Raw genomic sequence first — 25,005 nt, forward strand, 5'->3', positions numbered from 1 at the left:
TGTCATGATCTGCCTGCGCCCGCGAGCGGACGTTAAGATTTAACGCCGGCGCTAAAACCCACTCAATATGGCAGGAGGCACTGGGTTCACTGCGCCCGGCCGAAAATTGGCTAACGCCCCACTTCTCGGCCTCTTTAGGCGCTAATCGCTGGTGCTACGAAACAAATTTCTCCCCCAACATCTTTAAAGGGATTGTCACCCAGCCAACATATCTGCTAAAAAAACAGATGGAAGACAAACGAGCTTCCTTTAACTCCAAACAAGCAGTAAAATAATTAACAAGTTCTGTAAATTCTTAGTCTTAAATTGTATTTCCAGCAGCAGTTTTTAAATGTTGTGGGCATCTGTTTCCTGCAGACCCATTCCTTCGTGGACTAGGGGTGCTTCCTCTCTTGAATCCCATGACACGCTGGTCCCCTGTGCTTTCCGGAACTCTGAAAAAGACAAAGAAAACATCTCGCCAGGTCCCCTGGCTCGGGGGGGAGCGTAATCAGGTCCCATGACCTTCATCCACAATACAATTCTGGGACGGTACCACACTTGAAACTTATACACTAATATTCATTTCAATATAAAAACAAAATTAACATGTTCTACGTTACCTTAAATTGCAATATAAAAATTAACATTAACACGTTCTACCTTAACCTTATACACATTACTTGAACAAACTATATACAAGCGCCGCCTGTCTGCGGGCAGACAGCTTAATCCCTGGTTGGGCTGCCACAGGCTGCTCCCTGTGGCATGGCTGGCCTGATTCCAGCTTATAGTCCCTCGCAGCTTATGGCTGCTAGTTGGGGAGCTCTGCCTTTTGGCCTCTCCCTGACTTGGGAGTCCGCACTTCCTCAATGGAAAGTGGGTGACCATACTTTCTTGGGCTGGGGTAACCGAAGAGATCTCCTAGGGAGTGTCGCTGGTGGGGCTACCCTGGCGAGCAGACCCTTAGCTCGGGTCACACACCCTGCTGGCTGGGGACTTCCTCCTTCAGGTCCCTCCCTTCCCAAACCTGGGCTGGGGACAGGCAATTCCTTGCCACCGACTGCCGGTGGCTGAGAGCCTTCCCCTTCAGGTCTAAAACCTGGTTCAGGCTCCTCCCCGGAGTCCCACAAGAGAGGGTGAATCGCTCGGGCCATTTGCTGGGGAGCTTCTACAACCGCAGCTGCCTGTTCCCCTGCCCCCTGCTTAAACAACCCACGTTATTTGCTATAACTGGCTGCCTGCCAGTAATCCTGTTCAAAATCATGAATGGCTCCTCCCCAACACAAGCCACAGCGCCTGCCTGTGCAGCCTGTGAACTTGGACCTGCTGTGGGCTAGGGATTTCTATTCTCAGGTTCACTCCCAGCTGCCTGTTTCCCTATGGGTCCCATTAAGCTAGATGGGACCCCGTTAGACCGGGGTGAATTGGTCAGATCTTCCGAGTGGACCACTGTGCTGGAGGCTCCTGTGTCCACCGAATATCTCCCCTGCACCATCTCCACCCCCATCTCAACATAGGGCCTGCTCCCCTCAGCTTCATCAATGGGCGGACTGTACCTCTGTTGTCGGAGGGGGTACACTGGTCCTTGTCCCGGCCTATCTAGTGGGGCCTGCTGTGCTTCCCCTGCCTTCCCATCCTCCACCCCCCTTTGCTGCCAGAGCTCCCGAAAGCTCAGAGCCGTGGGTGGCGGTTGTGGGACCTCTGACTCCCTGACCAACCTTTCCTTGAGTGCTGCCAGTGGGACGGTTTTACTTTGGTTGTCAGTAAATTCCAGCTGACCTGCCTTCGGGCTGATCAGACATATCATCCCCTTTGCTCTTTTTAAAGCCATGCTCAGGCTTTCTATCTCTGAACTAAAGGGGCCATGATCTGCTTCCTCAAACCCTTGCTCGCAGGCCAGCTTATATGCTGCCTTTACCTCCCTAACCTTTTCCTCCTGCTCTTTTAATTCTTGTATGAGGCGAGCGTTCAACTCCTGTGCCCTCATCTCATTGATCTTGGCCTCTGCAACTAGGCACTTCAGGTACTCTGGCTCATGCCTCATGTGGCTTTTGCCCTCACTAAACTGGAACACTAGGTGCTCTATCTTGGCCTGGTATTCTTCAACCTCATTTTCCCTATCGCAACTCTCTGCCCTGGCTTCCCTAAGCCTGCGGGTGACTTCCCCAAGCCTGTGGGAAACTAACCACAAACAAAGCAGTGGGTGAAAAAGAGACCCAATAACTGCTGTTCTTTCCAGACTCAAACCACTGTCTGCCACATCGCACACCGTTGCCGATGGTTCTGCCATGGTCGCCATTTTGTAAGGAATTAGCACACGCTGGTGGGGTTGGGGTTATTGTCTCTGGCCAGTCAGAAGCCTCTGAGCTGCTCCAGGGACCCCCGTGCGGTTTTGAAGCGCTCCCCTATTCCTGGTTCTGACCGCAGGACTTATTCGGTAGCGATGTGGACAGAAAAATGCTGAGACTCATGGTTTGGGTGCAAAACAGACCAGTATTTATTGAATAAAAAAGAAAGAAACAACTTCAAATGGAATCTATAAAGCACTTATGCCTGGTACAGCACTTTTGCTTAACGCAGTACACTCAGTGTCCACTAGAGCGCTCCTTGCTCAGTGCAACACTCCTTTATTTAAATATACAGCACTTTTAAATACAGCCACTCAGTGTCCACTGGAGCACTTCTCTGCTCAGTGCAACACTCCTTTATTAAAATACAGCACTTTTAAATACAGCCACTCAGTGTCCACTGGAGCACTTCTCTGCTCAGTGCAACACCATCTTACTTAAGAGGAGAGAATGGACACAACGAGGGAAGATCGACTAAAATCACAGTTCTAACAAAATTCCCACTTGCTTGAGTAAATAGCCTTGAATGTATTGTAAACAAAAAGTCATTGTCCTTGTGGTCAGACTGAAACCAGTCTCAAGTGGTTAATCCTTTGTGTAGCAGTTTCTGTAAACACATCGATTGTCTCTGCAGGGAGGGGAAACTCCCTGAACTGCCTTTGATTGGCAGACTGGTCAGCCATCTTTGATCTTCCCCTTTTTCACAGACACACACACAAGCTGCCTTGTCAAGTCCTTTGTCTTTTGCCATGCGGTCTGGCGGCCATTTTGATCCCCTGGATTTTCAAAGGTATATTATCCAGGTATTCTTTAATCAATATTAATTTTTAGAACTGTAGGAAATTTCAATATTATTGCGAAATCCTACAGAATCTCTTTTCCCTCTGCCTTTCAGTGTCTCACCACTTCCACAATACTAAAGTTTCAGTGGTGGGTAGGCGGTTTCACCACACAGATGTTGATTGATGCCCCTGTCTTCTTGAGTTAATACCTGGAATAACTTCCCCAAACTGGTTGCAATTATTCACAGCACCATCGAAACAAAAATGTAGTAGGGAAAAAAATAGCAAACCGAAGTGAAGTTGAGTGTGGGATCAGCTGAGGTGGTATTTAATGTATTAATGAGCAGCTTTGTAAACCAGTAAAAATGATACATCAGACTGGTATCAGCACATGCATCATGCCACTGCTGAAGTACATACAAACCAAAAAGTTGTTGCAGAAAAATATTCTTTAGACCTTAGTACTGCAACATTCTCATGATTGTCCTTCCAGTAATGATTTTCAAATTATTAGAGGATGCTCCTCCTCATTGTTGTTAATAATATGGGCATTTCCAAATATTGTTGGCACAACAGAAGTCTGTTTGTGTGCCATCACTGGAGGCCAATCAATCTGCATCTGTGAGTATCACAATTATACACAGCAAGATAAGGTCTGTTTAATATAAAACTGAGTGAGAGGATTGGCCAATCATTTTGCAATTATTTTTACAATAAATTGCTTTTCATCTTGCAGGATCTCAATACTGGCATTTCAATGGGACTGTTCTGAGATCAGGTTACCCAAAGCCCATCTCTGACCTTGGTTTTCCAAGCAGTGTTAATAAAATAGATGCCGCAATGCGTAAAGTTCGTAGAAGGATAATGTTCTTTGTGAGAGATCAAATCTGGCATTAAGTGCTTTCATAACTTTTTCTATCTTTGACCCATTTTCTGATGTTTTTGTTGTTGTTTGTTTCCCCGGAGATCATAACATACTGTACCATGTACTTTCTTATTTAGTAATAATCAACATAGAAATCGAATGTTCCGTGGATACCCAAGGTCAATAAGCGAGGTTTTTCCAGAAATTTCTAATAACGTGGATGCAGCTTTTGCATATCGAAGTAAGTGTGCACTTGGTAGAGAAAGGTAACTTATAGTTTAATAACAGTGGTAAAATTAAAGTAATGAAATCAGTGTGGAAGATGTAAGTAAGATGCAGCTGTGAGATTTTAAAAGATTTTTTAAAATTCAGTAGTTTTACATTGAATGGATCTCTTTACATTAAGAATATAAACGCTGTTTTGTTGCTCAAAACCCTATCTATAGGAACATGGGTCACAAAACCGTGCGAAGAGGTCAGATTGAATATTTATCACTGGAGCATCAGGAGTGTCACAAATCAGAGGATCCAAGCGCCATTTCTCTGATCTGTGCTCCTATAAAGCAAGGCTCCATTCCAGCAGCTGAGCCTCACAACATCAGCCCCATCAAGCCACCTTATGAGGACATCATTTTCTCTCTTGTCTTTAAGAATTTATATTTTTTAGAATATTGGGACTATGTGGTACATATTCGTAACATAAAAATTGTGCATTTAACATGGATTTCCTGTCTGTCACAATTCAAGCTTCACACTCACACTTCAAAAAGGTACAAAGAAACAAAGGCCGTGCTCAGAGGGCAGGTTTGGAGATGGGTCAGGTGTCAAAATGGCAAAGATTAACAGCAGGTAGGGAACCCGCTGTCAACTCACCTCCACGCAAGTGTCCCAGGTGACGGGTCAGTCAGCGCAAAACAGACCTGGCAACAAGCGGCGGGGGAGACAATTCACATCATTAACTGGGTAGTTAACATCCAATTAATTCTATTTTAAGGCTAAATTTCAATTATACGTGCTCCCCCACGGGTTACCCGCTGCTCGGGGAACACTTCAGCTCACCATGCCTGCATTACATTATCTGATTACCTGACAGCTGCAGAAGTTCTATAAAGGTTACCATGTTGCAATTGTTCACTTTCAGAGCTCAGAAACCATTGGAAGACATATAGGGGGGAAAATTAGGTTGCTTAGCGACTCCCGTTAGCGCCCAAAGAGGGCGCTAATGGGTCGCAATACAATTAGCGCCCGGGCGTGGCGATGTTTGCACCGCTAGTGAAATTGACCAGAGTTTTTGTGGTGGAGCTAAACTCTACTGCCCCGATCCCCTGTGACTGCAGATCATGACGCCAGTCGAGCGTGCAATGCCCCAGACCGGATATTGAGTGGCGCCCCCCTCTTTTCCGCCTGCTGCAAGCAACGACAGGGAGACTGGAACATTTTCCAGTCGGTAAGGGGCTGGGGGAGCGCTATTTAAAGGCAGCCCCTTCCTGCCTTTTTTTGTGGGAGTAATTTTTGCACCACTCATTCTGACAGAGAGATATTCTGAGAGAGAGAGAGAGAGAGAGACTTCTGCAGAGAGTCAACACTGTGTGAAGCAATTTTGGCTACTGAGCATCACTTTGCAGGTTCTTTTGGATTTGACCTTCATTACTTCGATTGTCAAGAGACTATTGGGACCGCACTGATTAGGGGCATCGTCCTGCGCCTGCAGAATCGGAGGCATTAGAAACGCAGAGAGAGAGTGGCAATCATGGCCAGAGGGAGGAGGGTCAACAGGCCTCTGCACAGGAGACCTTACCCTTCCAGGGTATTCCGGGAACAATTCTCCTACATCCATTTGTCTGAGGAGCAGTGTTTGCGCAGGCTGCGCTTTAGCAAGGAGGTGCTCACTGAGCTCTGCCATCTGCTGCAACCAGATCTGCAGCCTCAATTGAGGACCAGGACGGCTCTGTCGGTGGCAGTGAAGGTCACAGTTGTTCTGAATTTTTACGCCACCGGCTCCTTTCAAGCAGCTACTGGGGACATCGCCAATATCTCCCAGTTCGTGGTACATTGCTGTATCCGGCAGGTCACAACTGCCCTCTATAAAAGGTGACACCAGTACATCTCTTTCCCGATGACCCGGGCCAAACAGCATGAATGCGCATTGGGCTTTGCGAGGATAGCGGGCATCCCTGACATAATAAAGACTCACTACGCACTTGGTTGTACATAAAGCAAGGCTTTAATCGACTTGTAACAAAACATGGAGGTCTAGTTAATATTCACTAGCTTCCTGTTTCCAGATTGTCTCTTGCCAAGTTGGGCCCACACCCGAGTATTTATACTCCTCGGGCGGCGCCTTCAGCTGGCTGTTCAGTAGTACTTCCTGTGTTACTTCTTGTAGAAGTTGCGATTTATGACAATTCCCATGTTGCAGGGCGCCATTGACTGCTCGTATGTGGCATGGCGGACACCGCAGGTGAATGCAGAGGTTTTCCAAAACCGCAAGGGGTTCCATGCCTTAAATTTCAAGTTGGTGTGTGACCACAGACAGCTGATACTCACTGTCAATGCCTGCTATCCTGACAGCAGCCACGATGCTTTCATCCTGCGTCAGACTGGTGTGGCACATCTTTTCCAGGCAGTGCATCAGCCAAGTGGTTGGCTCCTCGGGGACAAGGGTTATCCACTCTGCACCTGGCTGATGACACCGCTCCGTAACCCCAACACCCCTGCCGAGCTGCGGTATAATGAAAGCCATCTCACCACCAGGAACATCAGTGAGCAGACGATCGGTGTGCTCAAGCAACGGTTCCGCTGTCTGGGCCACTCAGGAGGAACCCTGCAGTACTCTCCTGAGCAAGTCTCCCTCTTCACAGTTGTTTGCTGCAATCTTTATAACCTTGCAATCCTCAGGACCCAGCCAATGCCACCAGGCCTTGGTGCACCACCGGAGGAAGAGGAGGACGAAGAGGAGGAGGATGATCAGCAGCAGCACTGAGGCAGGAGGGAGGCCCACAATGCTGAAACTGCAAGGGCCATCCGTCAAAAACTGATAAAAAGCCACTTCCAGGCCCCTTCTCTGCAAATCGCTTCTGGCATGGAGAACAACATGATGGAAAGCAACGCGCAACCCCTATAGCCGGCCAAGGCAGAAATGATTTCAATGGCCAAACATGTACATTTTGAATACAACAACTTTTTTATTTTACAAAGTCAGTGTGTGTCATTTATTCATGACAAACTAATAGAAACAAACACAAAAAATCACTCATTAACATAACTGGTTCTCACAAGCTGGAGATAATGGACAAAACACTAAACAAAAGTAATTACACGAACCTCGGTCTTTAATAAAAACATTCCCAACATTTCGCCAGACCTCCTACTTTTTGACCTTCGAGGGTGATCTCCTTCCCTTGCCCACTTGTTCCCTTCCCACCCTACTGCTCCTCTGTAATGGGGCTCCAGTGGCTGCAGCAAGACTGGTGGAAGGTTGCTGAATGTCAGATCCTGAGATTACAGGTGCCCTTGAAGGATGCCCTTGACCAGCTCTGGGCCTGTAGGGCTCGGCTGCAGACTGCACCAACTCTGCATGGGCGACAGCAGTCTGGGCTACAGGCGGTGGCAAGTGCAATTGGGAAGTGACAGTGGTGGCAGCAGGACTGCTGTCATCTTGAGAGAGAACAGCACCTCCCTGCTCGACCAACACACTGGCACTCCTACGGGGCAGCACCTCAGCATCTGGAGCAATCTGCTGGAGCACAGATTGCTGGCTTGCTCCAGTGCCGTGAGAGCCCTGGGGCAATGTGTCCAAACCAGCAATGATGGCAGCAGTCAGTGCTTGCGCGGCCTCAATCTGAGTCTGCATGAGAGCAGTCTGAGTTTGGATCACGGCAGCCAGTGACTCAACTGCAGCACTAAGCATTTGCATGGCATCCGCCTGTGCTACAGTGTAGTGCTCCACACTCATTGCCAGTGCATCAATGCTTTCGGGCACCCTTCCCACTGCACCCATGAGCTAAGTGTGCATGTCCACCGCCTGGGTGTTCATTTCAGCGATGAGCCGCTCCTCCTCTGCGTCCAGTGCAGCAGAACTCGCTGGCCTACTCCCCCACCAGGGAGAAGGCCCCCGAACTTCCCTACCCCCATAGCATTGCTGCAGCCTGCTGGGCCCCAGAGCTTCACCCTCATCAGACCCTTCCCCCCCTGCTCCCCTCCAGGGAAGACGTGGTCCCAGTGTGCACATGGGCTTCCTCGGGAGAGGGTGCTGCTGAGGCTCCGGCTTCCTTTTCCTCCTCGCCTGCGGCTTTGCTCCCACTGGCAGCTTGAGGGCCCATCTCCTCAGCTGGTGAATCACCATCTGAAAACAGGGAGGTACAAGAGTGGCTTTAGCATGAGGACAGGGGGGCAGTAAGGGAGGAAGGAGCGCAGCAATTTAGTAAGTTAGATTGAAAGTGTCAAAGGCTGGTGTGATGGACAAGTGGAATGAGAGGGCAGAGAAAGCTGATGACCTTATCATTGCTGTCCCGAATGGGGTCGGCCTCTCCAGGGGCAACGGGACCAATCACCTGGCTTGCCACAATCCTGTGGATGTGCGCCTCAAGATCGCTGAGGGGTTGCAGCTGAAGCCGTCCTCCACCCGTCCGTTGCTGCTGTCTCCTGTTATGAGATAGCTTGGCCTGCAAGAAAAAAGACGGCATTTGAGTAAATATACAGCCATGGTCTTGCCTGAGGTGCCTCCCATAGTTGAATAGCCCTTAATGTATGCATCCATGGCCTTCCCTGATGTGCCTCCCATAGTTGAATAGCCCTTAATGTATGCAAGTTGTGGAATGTGCGTGTGTGTTTTATGAGATGGCCGTAGGTCTTGGATGAGTGTTGGGCATTGGGGTTTTAAGAACCTCTGGTCATAGAGTGCGGTTGAGATGGAGGGATGGAGAGGTATTGAAAAACAGCCACTCACCCTGATGACCCGAGTGAGGTTGTTGAAGTTTTTACGATATTGAGTATGGGACCTGGGCACCATGCTCCTAGAGGAGACATGCTGAGCCATCTCCTTCCACATTCTTCTGTAGTCGCACGGCAATGGCCTCCTGCCACTCTCAGGGTACAGTATAGCCCTTCTGTGCTCCACCACGCCACAGAGCCTCCAAGGCCCAGTCACTGAAGCGCTGAGCTCATTCCCTCAGCTTCTTCACAGTCCTTGGCTGGAAATTTCAGGCACTGGTCTGTCCACGATGAGATTCAAGCCTGCAATCAGCAGGGTGTGGCTGGAGAGCAAGATCGACCCTTCCCTTTAAGAACTGGCCGGCGCCAGTGTGTCTGTGTTCCATTGCTAACTGACAACACCTGCGCTTCACCTGCGCTCTGAGTTAGTGCCTCGCTCCTTGGCCTTTGAGCCTTAAGACAGTAGTGTAGCGCCTGACTTAGTGCTCCAATCACCTCCGGGGCGATAAAAGCCAAGTTTGCAGTCGGAAGCGATAATTAGCGCCAGGCGCTAAACTTTGCACCCAGCCGATAATTGCGCCCCAATCGGGGCGATACCGAATTTCTCCCCCATACAGCCTTCGGCAGCTTGTAAGTGTTTGGAGCCAACTCTCTATCCAGTTCCACCTCATTGGGACAACCTCTCTCAGCATTCACAGATTTGCTTCTGTCATCTCTCTTTCACCTGCCATCGATTACATCAGAATGGTTACGGTTTACACTCTCTCAACTTGGTCCTTAGAATCAGACCACAAAGAGCCCCAACACCAGCAGAACCAGGCACCCCAGCAGCCATAACAACAGCAAGAGCGCCAAGCTTCACCTCAACCACCTGATGCTGCACAGGACAGAGGGTATCAGCACAGGGCTGGACTTCGCCGGAGGCAATACCCCCAGCACAGGGTTCACAGGCAGAGGATGAGCTTTTTAAAAATTAATTTGTGGGATGTGGGCGTCGCTGGTAGGGCCAGCATTTAATCATAATCATAATAATCATAATCAACTTTATTGTCATTGTTAGTGCACAAGTGCAGTACAACGAAATGTAGGCTTGCGGCTCCCGAGAGTGTACATTTAGATTAAGACATTATAACATTCAACATACATTTGGCTTGTAATACATTAACATAAACATAACCATAATAAAGTGCATTGGCAGATGTGCAGGCTTCAGAGTTTATTTGTGGAGTTCAGTAGGATGACAGCCCTGGGAAAGAAGCTGTTCCTAAATCTGGTCGTACGGGTGCGAATGCATCTGTAGCGTCTCCCAGATGGCAGGAGGGTGCCCTAAGTGCCCTTGAAAAGGTGGTTGTGAGCCGCCTTCTTGAACCGCTGCAGTCTGTGTGCTGAAGGTACTCCCACAGTGCTGTTAGGGAGGGAGTTCCAGGATTTTGACCCTGCGATGATGAAGGAGTGGCAATATACTTCCAAGTCTGGATGGTGTGTGACTTGGAGGGGAACTTGGAGGTGGTGGTGTTCCCATGCGCCTGCGGCCCTTGTCCTTCTAGGTGGAAGAGGTTGCAGGTTTGGAAGGTGCTGCCAAAGAAGCCTTGGTGAGTTGCTGCAGTGCATCTTGTAGATGGTACACACTGCAGCCACGGTATGCCGATGATGGAGGGAGTGAATATTTAAAATGGTGGATGGGGTGCCAATCAAGTGGGTTGCTTTGTCCTGGATGGTGTTGAGCTTCTTGAGTGTTGTTGGAGCTGCACCCATCCAGGTAAGTGGAGAGTATTCCATCACACTCCTTACTTGTGCCTTGTAGATGGCAGGAAGGCTTTGGGGAGTCAGGAGGTGCGACACTCACTGCAGAATACCTAGCCTCTGACCTGCTCTTATTGCTACAGTATTTATGTGGCTGGTCCAGTTAAGTTTCTGGTCAATGGTGACCCCCAGGATATTGATGGTGGGGGGATTCAGTGATGGTAATGCCGTTGAATGTCAAGGAACGGTGGTTAAACTCTCGCTTGTTGGAGATAGCCATTGCCTGGTACTTGTGTGGTGCGAATGTTACCTGCCACTTATCAGCTCAAGCCTGAACCTCATCAAATTGTTGCTGCCTGCGGGCATGGACTGCTTCATTATCTGAGGAGTTGTAAATGGTGCTGAACACTGTGCAGTCATCAGCGAACATTCCAATTTCTGACCTTATGTTGGAGGGAAGATCGTTGATGAAGCAGCTGAAGATGGTTGTGCCTAGGACACTGCCCTGAGGAACTCCTGGGGCTGTGATGATTGATCTTCAACCACCACAACCATCTTCCTTTGTGCTCGGTATGACTCCAGCCACTGGAGCATTTTCCCCCCCATTCCTATTGACTTCAGTTAAATTAGTGATCCTTGATGCCACACTCGTTCAAATGCTGCCTTGATGTCAAGGGCAGTCACTCTCACCTCACCTCTGGAATTCAGCTCCTTTCTCCATGTTTGGACCAAGGCTGTAATGAGGTTGGGAGCTGAGTGGTCTTGGCGGAACCTAAACTGTGCATCGGTTAGCAGGTTATTGGTGAGTAAGTGCCACTTGATAGCACTCTCGATGACACCTTCCATCACTTTGCTGATGATTGAGAGTAGACTGATGGGATGGTAATTGGCCGGGTTGGATTTGTCCTGCTGTTTGTGGATAGAACAAATTTGAGCAGTTTTCCACATTGCCGGATAGATGCCAGTGTTGTAGCTGTACCGGAACAGCTTAGCTAGAGGCGTGGCTAGTTCTGGAGCACAAGTCTTTAGCACAACAGCCAGGATGTTGTCAGGGCCCATAGCCTTTGCTGTATCCAGTGTGCTCAGCCATTTCTTGATATCACGTCGAGTGAATCGAATTGGCTTCTGTGATGGTGGCGACCTCAGAAGGAGGCCGATATGAATCATCCACTTAGCACTTCTGGCTGAAGATGGTTGCAAACGCTTCAGGCTTGCCTTTTGCACTCACATGCTGGGCACCACCATCATTGAGGATGGGGATATTCATGTAGACTCCTCCTCCCGTTAGTTGTTTAATGGTCCACCACCATTCACATCTGGATGTGGCAGGACTGCAGAGCTTTGATCTGATCCGTTGATTGTGGGATTGCTTAGCCCTGTCTATAGCATGCTGCTTCTGCTGTTTAGCAGGCATATAATCCTGTGTTACAGCTTCCCCAGGTTGGCAACTCATTTTTAGGTATGCCTGGTGCTGCTCCTAGCATGCTCTTCTACATTCCTTATTGAACCAGGGTGTTATGTTCATAAATAAATAAACATTCTTATTATGAACAGCTAGCTTGAGCTAGTCACTTTATTCAGCCATGTGGACTTCTGTACAGCATCCATCTTGACTACTGCCTTGTGGGAGGCCTGGTTCATCGTGGGTAGCCCACTCCTATATACATACAGCTCCACCTAGTGTACCATCCTCGAATGACATGTTACTGACCATTACATCCCCTTTCTTTGAGGTTAAACAAAATCAATATCAATCAATATCAATCAACTTTCAAGAAACACAATAAAGAAGATATCAGTAACACTTTTGTTAGTGCTCTATAAACATAAACATTTTCACAACAGTCAACACATTTTCAAAGATTTACTTTATACTTAAAGATTAAGTCTATCAGGCTTTTTTACTTCACGTGTGGATCTTCTCAGCACAGGTAAGTCTGATGTGTTTTCATGAGAGCCTATATGTGTGTTTGTGTTAGATTGTTCTGATGGTGATTGACAAGATTCAGTTGCGGCATTGTCATCGATTTGCTCTTGGATAGTTTCTTGTGTTTTCAGGAGGGAACGGCGGTTCCTCCTGAGAATCTGTCCTTCCTCAGTTCTAACAGTGTATGACCTTGGTCCTACTTCCTCAAGAACTGTAGCTTTCCTGTTCCATGCATCTGGATCCTCAATCCTGACAACATCATCCCTTGTCAATGGTTTCAGAGTTTTGGATGACTTGTCATAGTGTGATTTCTGTTTCAGCTTTAACAGTTGAAGTCTCTGTCTCAGTTCCTTACTCTGCTTTTCTTTTGCACAGCAGGGTAGCATGGTGCAAAACTTGCGACCCATTAGGAGTTCAGCAGGTGAAGAACCACAGTCTAAAGGTGAGGCTCGGTAGCTCAGCAGGGCGAGATAAGGATCAGACTTGCTTTCTGATGCTTTCTTCAGTAGCTGTTTGAGAACTTGAACAACTTTCTCTGCCTTACCATTCGACTGAGCATACAGAGGACTGGATGTGATGTGTTGAAAGTCATAATGTGCTGCAAACTGTTGCCACTCCTTACAGTTGAAGCACGGACCATTGTCGCTAAAGGCAATCCTGGGAATTTCATGTCTGGCGAAGATGGATTTCACATGCATTATGACATTGCTTGCTGTGGTGCTTGAGAGCAGCGCCATCTCAGGATAGTTAGAATAGTAGTCAATCACTATTAGATAGTCTTTACCATTCAAATGAAAAAGGTCCATACCAACCTTTTGCCATGGTGCTGTTGGTAAGTCAGCGACTATCATTGGTTCCTTTGCTTGTTTGTTTTGGTGTTTCTGACATGTCTCACATTCACCTATCATGTTCTCAATGTCCTTATTTATGCCAGGCCAATAAACAGTGTCTCTTGCTCTCCTTTTGCATTTTTCAATTCTGAGGTGTCCCTCATGAATCTTTTTGAGCATGTCTTGACGTAGGGCCTGTGGAATGACTATTCTGTTCTGTTTTAGTAATATTCCACTTGCGACACTCAACTCTGACCTGATGTGAAAGTACTTTGGACAGGAACCTTTTGGCCAACCATGATGAATGTTCTCTATTACTGTTTGTAACATGGTATCTCTTACTGTTTCTTCTGCTATTTGCTTTGATTTTGTGTCTGACACGGGCAGCGCAGCAGTGACCTTACTCACATGAACATCCACGCCTTCCTCAGCAGAGCTCACATGACTCATTGTGGGTGCTCGGGATAGTGCATCTGCTAACACTATGTGTTTGCCTGGTGTGTAGATCAGTTCAAAGTCATATCTTTGCAGCTGCATCATGAGTCATTGAATCCTTGGAGACATCTCATTCAGAGGTACAGTATTTGGTGCTCTCTTCATCCAGTTTTAGTTGCCAAAATCCTTGTGAAGCATCGAGCTTTGTGAAGTATCTGGCACCTGACATTTCACTGGTGATTTCTTCTCGCTTGGGAATCTGGTAGTGTTCACGTTTTATGTTTGCATTTAAGTCCTTTGGATCCATGCATACTCTTGGATCATTGTTCTTTTTCTTTACACATACCATGGAGTTAACCCAGTCTGTTGGCTCTTTGACTTTCCTGATGACTTCTAGTGTGGTCATTCTGCCCAGTTCTTTCTTGAGCCGGTCACGCAGGGGTGCTGGAACTCTCTGTGGAGCATGTACCACTGGCTGAGCATCCTCCTTTAGCTGGATCTTGTATGTGAATTGTAGAACTCCAAATCCTTTGAACACATCCTGGAAATTACTCACTACAGAGTCCACCAAGTCATCTGGTCTGCTTATGGCACAGTTTATATGGTAGACTCTCTTGACCAGTTCTAAGTCCTCACAAGCTTTGTCACCTAATAGTGAATCCAATCCTTCAGCCACAACATAAAACATGAGATGATGCATTTTGTCTTTGATTGTCACTTTAAGTCTGCATACACCTAAGCTATCTATTTTCTGTCCATTATAGTTCTTCAGTAGTACTGACTTTTTTTGTATTTTGGGCTTTTCTTTCATATTTTTAATGTCACTCATACTGATTAAGTTTGCTTTTGCCCCAGTATCTAGTTTCAATGTAACTAATGCTCCATTTACCTGCAGTGACATTATCCATTTGTCCTCTTTTACTGCATTAACTTTATGTTCAGCATTGTCCATTCCTGAGGGCTGCACATTTTCTGTATCCTTTTCTATGTTGTCACATGACACCATTCCTACAAAAAATGTCTCACTTAAATCAGTGTCCTCAATCACATTGACTTGTTGCCCTTTCTTTGTTTACTTTTGAAAAGCATTGTTTGGCAAAGTGATTCTTTCCATTACATTTTGTGCACATTTTCCCAAACGCAGGGCATTGTCGTGACTGGTGTTTGTAACCACAGCATTTACAATTAAAAATTCCTTCCTCCGATTGCTTTGCATTTCTGTTCTGCCCACGTTTCTTCCCTTTGTAGGACACAGCACCGACAGCAGCACTATCACTTACTACAATTGCATTATTATTAATTTCACTGAAAGTCTTCGTGTGCTTTTGACCTAGCTCACTGGCATGGCATATTTTCACAGCATTCTCCAATGTTAGTTTGGTTTCTCTTAACAAACATTCCCTGACCTTTTTATCATGAATACCAAACACAATCTGGACACTAATCATGGATGATTTCAGTTCAGAGAAATTACATGTCTGTGCTTTCAGTTTCAGATCGGTCACAAAGCTATCAAAATCTCATTTTGCTGCTGTGTCCGTGAACGGAACACGTATCTCTCATAGGTCTCATTCTTTTTGGGAGAACAATGTGTATCAAATTCCTTTAGCACATCGTTCAGTTTTTCTCTGTCCTCTCTTGATCAAATAAAAATGTATTAAATACCTCTATCGCCTGTGGGCCTGCAACCATGAGCAGCAATGCTATTTTCCTTGTGTCTGGCATCATACAGAACCCGATGGCAGCAATGTAGAGTTCGAATTGTTCTTTGAAATTCCGCCAATTGCAGTCGACATTCTCCGTGAGTTTCAAATCCTCCGGTGGCTTCAAATTCTCCATGTCACGTTACACAATATTCAGCAGATTTTACCAATCATGGTACCATGTTATGTTCATAAATAAATAGACATTCTTATTATGAACAGCTAGCTTGAGCTAGTCACTTTATTCAGCCATGTGGACTTCTGTACAGCATCCATCTTGATTACTGCCTTGTGGGTAGCCTGGTGCATCGTGGGTAGCCCACTCTTATATACATACAGCTCCACCTAGTGTACCATCCTAGAATGACATTTTACTGATCATTACACAGGGTTGGTACCCTGGCTTGATGGTAATGGTAGAGTGCGGGATATGTCAGGCCATGAGGTTACAGATTGTGGTGGAATACAATTCTGCTGCAGCTGATGACCCACAGCGCCTCATGGATGCCCCGTTTTGAGCTGCTAGATCTGTTCTGAATCTATCCCATTTATCACAGAAATCACAGAAACCCCACAGTGCAGATAGAGGCCATTTCGGCCCATCAAGCCTGCACCGACACATATCCCACCCGATCCCCGTAACCCCTACACCAACACATATCCCACCCTATCCCCGTAACCCCACGTATTTAATCCCCCTAACACTAAGGGTCAATTTATCTCAGCCAATCAACCTAACCCGCACATCTTTGGACTGTGGGAGGAAACTGGAGCACCCGGAGGAAACCCACGCAAACACGGGGAGAATGTGCAAACTCCACACAGACAGTCACCCGAGGCCGGATTTGAACCCGGGTCCCTGGCGCTGTGAGGCAACAGTGCTAACCACTATGCCACCGTGCAGGGTGGTAGTGCCACACAACACGATGGAGGGTGTCCTCAGTGTGAAAACGGAACTTCGTCTCCACAGTGGCTGTGCGGTGGTCTCTGCTACCAATACTGTCATGGTCAGATGCATCGGCGACAGGTAGATTGGTGAGGATGAGTTCAAGTAGGTTTTTCCCTTGTGTTGTCTCTCTCACCACCTGTTGCAGGCTAAGACTGGCAGTTATCTCCTTCAGGACTTGGCCAGCTCGGTCAGTAGTGGTGCTACCGAGCCACTCTTGGTGATGGACATTGAAGTCTCCCATCCAGTGTGCATTCTGTGCCCGTGCTACTCTCAGTGCTTCTTCCAAGTGGTGTTCAACATGGAGGACTACCGATTCATCAGCTGAGGGAGGACAGTAGGTGGTAATCAGCAGGAGGTTTCCTGCCCATGCTTGACCTCAACATGCTTCCTCAATATGACTGAGCAGCAGTGCCAACGGTTGCTTAGGCTATTGCGCCAGGAAGTGGTGGACATTTCCAGATTGCTGGAGCAAGAGCTGCAGCCCAGAGGAGTGGGTGGACACCCCTTACCAGTAGCTGTGAAAGTCACCCTTGCTTTCAACTTCTTCGCCTCAGGCTCCTTCCAGGCATCTGCAGCAGACATTTGCAGCATCTCGCAGTCGGCTGCTCACAGATGTATTGCGCATGTGATGATGCCCTATTTGACAAGTCAGCAAATTATGTAAACTGAGCAACTGATGAAGCCAGTGCTGCTGGGTGTGCGGTTGGCTTTGCGGCTCTGGCTGGATTTGCATGGGTGCAGGGCATAATCGACTGCACACATATGGCCATCAGGGCATCCCATCATAACCCAGCAGTGTTTATCAACCGCAAGGGCTTCCACTCTCTCAATGTGCAACTGGTCTGCAACCATAGGAAGGTTATTCTCCATGTTTGCGCCAAGTTCCCTGGGAGGATTTTCTTTTAATCATTTATGGGATGTGGGCATTGCTGGCAAGGCCAGCATTTATTGCACATCCCTAATTGCCCTTGAGAGGGTGGTGGTGAGCCACCTTCTTGAACTGCTGCAGTGTGTGTGGTGAAGGTACGCCCACAGTGCTGTTGGGTAGAGAGTTCCAGGATTTTGACCCAGCAACGATGAAGGATCGGCGATATACTTCTAGGTCAGGATGGTGTGTGACTTGGAGGGGAACTTGGAGGTGGTGGTGTTCCCATGCGCCTGCTGCCCTTGTCCTTCTAGGTGGAAGAGGTTGCGGGTTTGGAAGCTGCTGCCAAAGAAGCCTTGGTGAGTTGCTGCAGTGCATCTTGTAGATGGTACACACTGCAGCCACGGCACGCTGGTGGTGGAGGGAGTGGATGTTTAAGGTGGCAAATGGGGTGCCAATCAAGCGGGCTGCTTTGTCCTGGATGGTGTTGAGCTTCTTGAGTGTTGTTGGAGCTGCACCCATCCAGGCAAGTGAAGAGTATTCCATCACACTCCTTACTTGTGCCTTGTAGATAGTGGAAAAGCTTTGGGGTGTCAGGAGGTGAGACACTCGCTGGAGAATACCTAGCCTCTGACCTGCTCTTGTGGCCTTGACTCCTACATCCTGCACCACTCCACCATTCCTCAGCTCTTCATTCCTCCGAACAGTCTTACCGGCTGGCTGCTTAGAGACCAGGGCTATCCATTAAGGACGTGCGCCCTGCACAACATAGCACAGCAGCGAGGATTATCACTGCATGAGGAAGAACATGCAGAGCGCACAGCCTCTGCAGAGGGGGAGGATGAGTTTGAGGACGATGATGAGGAAGACCTTGATTAGCCGGCGGTACCAGTGCCACCACTACACGAACACATTGCTGCCCGTGAGGCCAGGAATCACCTGGGAGCCCACTCCCAACCCACATCCATGTAAGTTTCCAAAATGTCGGGTCTGCGATTTCAGAACAGACCCGACACCAAGCGGCGGGGGAGGCATTTAAGATAGTTAAATGCTTGTTAACTACTATTTTGCCAGCCTATTTCTATTTTACCACATTTTTAACGGGGTTCACATCATTTGGCGATCATGTCAGGTAAGTAGGTTGGGTTCTCTATCTTTCCCCATTGCTGTGAATAGGTGACGTCTGTAAAAGTGGTATAAGAGCTACCATTTCTCAGATGTTCACTTTCCAATGTCAGAAGCTTGAGCCTTCAGGACTTGGAAGACACTTTTGAGCTTTATGCAGTTTGGAAGTGTTTGGATTAAACTCCCTATCCACTGTCACCTCCTTGGAGCAAGCTCTCTCACCATTGACAGATCACTTCTGTCATCTCAACTTCAGCTGCCATCTATTCCAGCAACATCAGTGCCCTTCAAAAATTCTCTACTTGGTCCCCTGAATCCCTCCATGATCAGCCCCAACACCAACATCACCAGGCACACCAACAACAATACCAACCTTCTCTGCAATCACCTGATGCTGCTCAGGACACAGGCCATCAGCACCCAACAACATTTCTGCCCGGGTGGAGAAGAGAAGGGAAGAGAACATCCCTGCGTGCTGTGACTCCCTCCATAAGCACATGGAGGGAGTCATGCGAGAGCCTGGGTTTAGCCGGGCACCTTTGTGCAGTGCTCATCAGTGTTTGCAGCACCTCAAAGCTGCAGAACACTGACAGAACAACTGTCAAAATGAATGTGGGCATGGTCCCTTTAAGGAAACCAGCTGATGACGCATCATCAAATAATGTCATCAGACCCGCTTCCATTTAATTGTCTGGGAAATACGCAGGGCGGGCTTAACAAGCCCAATCTACGTAAAATCTCTTTGAGAGCGGGCTGGCACCGGGAGCAGGACCGAGACCCGCCAACCACCTCTCCCACCACGATCCTGCTTCCGCTGGCAAAATTGTGGTCTTAATAAATTAAAACACCCACTGTTGACTTGACACCAACTAGATTTTACAGGTTTAATAAACACACATCCATACTTTAGCAGAAGGATAATACATTAAGTTTCACCTGGTATAATGTCCTTGTCCTGATAAAACTGTATTTTTCACTTGCTGTGAGCTGCACCCTAGGAGATTTGCTAGTATAATAATTAAAAGTGTTGCATCTGGGCACATATTCTATTCATCACATTATTACACTTCCTGTGTTGTACTTCAGAGCATCAGTTGTATAAATGCAATTTTTCTGGAGCTTATCAACTCACATTTCATAAAACAGTCATTAACAACTGAACCGGTAGGGAACATTTCAATTAAAAAAAGTAAATCAGACAGAAAAACTATGAATAAACTGTTATATGAAACAACAGATTAAACACAAACAGTCAATAAACTAAACCAATAAAATGAGTGAGAAGATAAAGCAACTGGATTGCTCAAAATATTTGTGAGAATTCCTTTGGCCACCATTTTGAATTCTCACTAACTGTGAAACAGTTTCTTCAAATAATGTTAGTAAAATAACAATATCATACAAATTACAAAATTTACAAACAAATGATTAACACAAGCATTTTCCTGTGTTCAAAAAAAAAATTTCATTGGAGGCCTGTGCCTCTCTGAAAAGTCTAGAACTTGAAACCACGATCTTCACAGAGCGACCAATGGCAGCTGAAGTGACACCGACAATAATTCTTAGCAAGCTGCTGTGCCGATAATTCCAAGTATGAGGCAATTTAAGTGGAGAAACACCCAACATACAGAAGTGTGACTTTCTGTGGGAAATGTGAGCATTAATCAAAGTGAATGGACAGACAGGCTTGAGAGAGAGATACTATGAGAGGAAGAGAGGCAAAAAAAGAGATATTGCAGAGAGAGATAGATAGATACTCAGAGACACAGTGGGGTAAGTTGCACGCCCATGACATTCTTAGTGCTCAAGTGAGGGAGGTAGAGATGTGCTGCAAAAAGGGTGAAAAAGGCAAACACAGCATCAGACACAATGGGCTGAATTTTAACGGGGAAGGTGGGTTGTGGGGGGAGGGGGTGGGTCTCCGAGGCGGTCTGGAAACCCGGGAGAATGGGTTTCCCGCAGGACTTGCCAACTTTACCAGCAGGGCCTGATTTGAATGGGAAGCCTCTAGTAATCGGGCTGGGAGAAGGTCAGCGGGGAGGGGGGTGGGCTGGGCTGGGACAAGATCAAGGTGTCAGGCCAGGAGAAGATTGAGGGGCCAGGAGAAGATCGGGTGGGGGGAGCCGGGCCATGAGAGGATCGAGGGGTCGGGGGACGGGAGAAGATCAAGAGGTCGGGGGCCGAGTGAAGATCAAGGGGTCGGGGGTCGGGAGAAGATTGAGGGGTCGGGGGCCGAGAGAAGATCAAGAGGTCAGGGGTCGGGCTGGGAGAAGATCGAGGGGTCGGGGGTCGGGTCGAGAGAGATCGATTGGTCAGGCCAGGAACGGCAAGAAGATCAGGGGCCGGAGAAAGATGGGGGTGGCCGAGCGGAGCAGCATGAGGAGGGTCAGAGGTGGGGGGGGTGAAATCGGAGACCTGGGGTGTCGGGAGGCCTCTTGGGCCGATCGGAAGCCTGGGGCGGAGGCTTCGTGTGGAGGTATCGGAGACTTGGTTGTGGATGGAGGCCTTGTGTGGGGTGCAGGCTTGGTGCGGGCAATCAGAGGTCTTCTGGGTGTTCTCCAATCACGGGGGATGGGTTAGGCATGTGTAGCGGGGGGCTTCATTTAACTGGTTTAAGGTAATTCACCTGGTCTGCAGCCTTTGCCTGCACTCTGACCAATTCCAAATCAACCAATTTTAAAACAGCGGTTTTGAATCGCTACCCCACCTTCCAGTTCTGACTGCAGGACTTATAATTAATGATATTACAATGGACACGTGGTTTGGATGAGTGAAAAATCAAGTTTTATTAACTACAAGAAACTATAATCAAATATCAAACTATACCACACGAACTCAGTAATTACAGTAAAATTGCTTAAATGGGGGAATGCAGACGGTAAAAACGAGGGGTAAGTGACTACAATGTTAATTAAACAGTCTTAGCAATATCCCCTTAATTACCATCCCCCAACTCCTTACTAGGTTGCTTTGCTGAGGAGTCAAAAACTCTGCTCACATGTGGTCCAGTGAAGTGAGAGAGAGAGAGAGAGAGAGAGGCTCACCTGTGGTCCCAGGAAGTAAAGAGAGCGATAGCTTCTCAGCAGCTATCTTATATACCTGGTAAGCCCCCGCCTGCTGTTTGCCTGTCTGGAAGATTTGCGTCCAAAAAGTTCCAATTCACAAGAGAAAAGCTGTGATTGGCTAACTCAACGTGGTTGGACTGGGTTAGTGTGTCTGCACTGTGGGGCCGAAATGTTCCCGCCCACATCCAGAGCCCACCTGGGCTAAAACAAAAGGGATATTCAACTGCTCTATTGTCCAGAATGATGGGTGATTTAAACACATTCAATGCTTAAACGGTTCCCATTCAAGATCCAGTTCCATGGTTTCAATGTCTCATTGACTGTGAGTGCCTTGAATTGCTGTGTAAACATAGCAGTTACAAATTGATTGTCCTGTGGTCAATTCTCAAGTGGGCAATTGCTTAAGTCAACAAACAACTTCAAGTGCTGAGAGGGAAACTCCCTTTGATTGGCAGGTCTGGCTCACAGCCCCTGTATCCTCCCACTTTTTCACACAGGCAACTCACTGTGAGCTGTTTTGCTGCTTTGTCCTTTTGGCCAAGCTTTCTGTGGCCATTTTAAAACCTTTTGTGATTTGCCCAAACTCCAGGGAACAATTTATTAAGATGTACTGTCTCAATGTGTGTGAATATTTCCATGAATTCCTTGATTCCATTGTTGTCCACGCCATTTTCAGACCCTCTGCAATTTGCACAGTTCGAAACTCAAAGGGTACCTTTTTAATCTTAAAGTCCTGATGTTGAGACAATTCAGGTCACGCAATTCTTCGTCCGTGATGTGGACCAATGTTTTTCAATCTTCAGGGAAATAGGGGATTTTGCGAAAACCCTAAACATGGACCCTGGATCGAAGAGGTCGTTGTAAAGACACTTACCTCCTGGATCCAGCAGACCTCGCCTTGCTGTAGCTGGTGGGTTTTGCGAAGTGTGAAAAACCCGACCAGCGACAGTTAAACACAAAGTGAAGTTTAAAGAAGATGCTTCCAGCCTCATTATAATATTTAAATAGACGGCCCAACTCCTGGCGGTGGACGGGCTGCCCTACCCCACCTCCCCGGCCTTCCTACGCTAAAACCGGAAGTGGGTGGGTTGGAGGCAGGTTCAGGTCGTGATTCTGATGTTTAGCACTTTAACTACCCCCATGCCACCAACCCACCCATTTTAATAGGTTAAAATAACCCCCCACTGATAGAAAGAGAGAAATAAATGTATATCGCAGCTCAAGCCATTAATGGCATCACTGTCAGAGATTATAACATTGTCTGAACACTTCTGCTTCAATGTATCTATTATACCAAATGATTTTGTTTAGCAGTAAAATGTAGAATTTAATTGTCTGTAATTTGAATACATACAAGAATGGTTAACAAGTGGAGACAATAAAACCTGCAGGACTCTGTCTATCAGTCTGCAGGTTTGATGAAGAAGAGAGATTCTGGTCTAAAAGTATAACTATAACTGTTAATTAGGTCTTGCCATGGGATTGATCTTGATCACATTTTTTGTCCTGTTTCTGGTTGAGTCCAGGAGCAATAATCTGGACTCAATGTTAAATTTATATTGTACGGAAACGTCTTAATAAAATAACCATCAAAATGGTGACAGCATCATTCACTGATTTTGTTTTGTCTCTTCCTGGCACTGTTTCTTCAGCTAAAACTAAAAACTAAAGTACATTTTACTGTTTTGTTCTTAATTATCTGCACATCTATGCATGCTCTGCATTAACAGACTGTATTCATATATAAGCCCCAAAATTGTGAGACTCCACTCCTGCCGTGCCCAATTTGCATTGTTCCCAATTGCTGACTAATTTGGGAGCAAGTGAATTATTTGATCATAACATCTGTAAAATGGCAACTGTGACAGTGTAGAATTCCCTCAGTGATGCTCTGAAGCTCAAGTCCCTGAGTGGAGTTTGGGCCCAACCATTTGATTGTGAGCTGGGGGTGCTACCACTGAGCCAAGACTGACACTTGCTTACATAGATACTTTTTAAGATTTTTGTCCAATTTCTTTAGTTTTCTTTCAACATGACTATATGAGAAAGGAGTACGGTAATCTGTTTGGAGAGAAAAAAGTTTCTATCCCTATAATCCTGATTACACATAATGCTAAGAACAGTAACACAGTTACCCAGGAGCACAAAATTATTTGTCCAACTTTTCAATTCAAGAAAATGTGGGCTAGATTTTCAGTATAGACAGTTTTCGGGCGCTAACCTTAGCGCCCGCCCGAAGTTAGCGCCCGCCCCAAAGTAGCGCCCCGTTGCCGGAAATTCAGTGGCTTCGCCCTAAGAGGTTGGTGGAGCGCTAAAAGAGGCGTTCCACTACTATCTTTAGGCGCTAAGCCGGCGGTGCAGAGCGCAACACCCGAGCTCGGGCGCAGCGCACGGCAGACACTCTGGTGCCAGTGAGCTCTTAAAGGGGAAGGGTGCATGTGTCAGAGTCTGGGGGGGGAAACAGGAGGAGGAGGAGGAGGAGGAGGAGGTGGTGGTGGTGGTGGTGGTGGTGGTGGTGGTGGTGGTGGTGGCCGGAAACATAAATACACCGTTCACAACAACACACTGGATCCTTCCACACAACACATGCAGACTGCCTTTTATAGTGCAGGAGGAGTGCCCTTTAATTTGCGCTCCCCAGGGTGTGTTGCGTTCCATTTTACAAACGCTCTGGACGCCAGCCGCACAATGGGGCGGTCTGACTGAAGTTTGGATTCGGGGCGGCCAAAGGGCGTTGCACGAGGATGTGACGTCGTTTTCTGCGCGCGCATCCGGCCGGCCGCTAAACTTTGCACCGGCGCTAACGGGCAACTTAATTTGGGGCGGGGCGCAAACTGCGCTGCGCCCGGGCGCTACACGCATAGCGCCCGAAAATCACTTCTCTTAAGGCGCTAACTGCTGGCGCAAGCAACTGAAAATCTAGCCCTGTGACTCCAAAAATCCACAAGGGTCAATTGGCCAATTAATCTGTGATTGTCCTCACGGGTGCTCTCCAGCAATGTCCCTGCTGAATTTTGCAGTGTTCCTGGAAAAGCTACTGATTTAACTTGGGGCACGTTGCCATCCATGCCACTATAGGCACATCTCTGGTGCCCACCTGCCCCATTCTGTCGGGACATCTGATGTCTGGTCACCTTTTGGGGGGCAGTGGGGGTGAATTCCCAGGAACTCCCAGAAGCTCAATGGACTCCCTCCCTCAGTCCTCCTGTGTAAGGAAGCCAATCCAGAACTTTCAAAACAATTTACTTTGTCTTCTGGGGTCTACGTTGCTTCCCTGGCCTAACAATACAGGCGGCTCTCACTTGAGTCATTCTGTTGAACATGCATATCATCTCTCTCAGCTTCAAGTCTTACATGAAACCCTTCTGGGCTAGAAATGCAGGAACTCAAACATAAATGGCTAAAAATTGAGTAGCACCCCCTTTGGTGCGCTATCTTCACCGGGGCACTACTT

The 25,005-nt window shown here is 47.4% G+C and overlaps 1 protein-coding gene across 1 annotated transcript in view; it reads left to right on the forward strand.

The window, feature by feature from the left end:
• The window catches only part of LOC147111622 (neutrophil collagenase-like), a 105,048-nt gene extending 86,808 nt beyond the window's left edge, over positions 1–18,240 (forward strand). Inside the window, 3 exon segments of the mRNA XM_085998285.1 lie at positions 3,849–4,007; positions 4,117–4,243; positions 18,069–18,240. Coding sequence (XP_085854411.1) covers positions 3,849–4,007; positions 4,117–4,243; positions 18,069–18,240 — 458 coding nt within the window.
• The last annotated feature ends 6,765 nt before the right edge of the window (positions 18,241–25,005 follow it).

Source organism: Somniosus microcephalus, chromosome 10 (genome assembly GCF_052327205.1).
Source record: "Somniosus microcephalus isolate GS21.2 chromosome 10, FLI_Smic_1.0, whole genome shotgun sequence".
Taxonomy (NCBI): domain Eukaryota; kingdom Metazoa; phylum Chordata; class Chondrichthyes; order Squaliformes; family Somniosidae; genus Somniosus; species Somniosus microcephalus.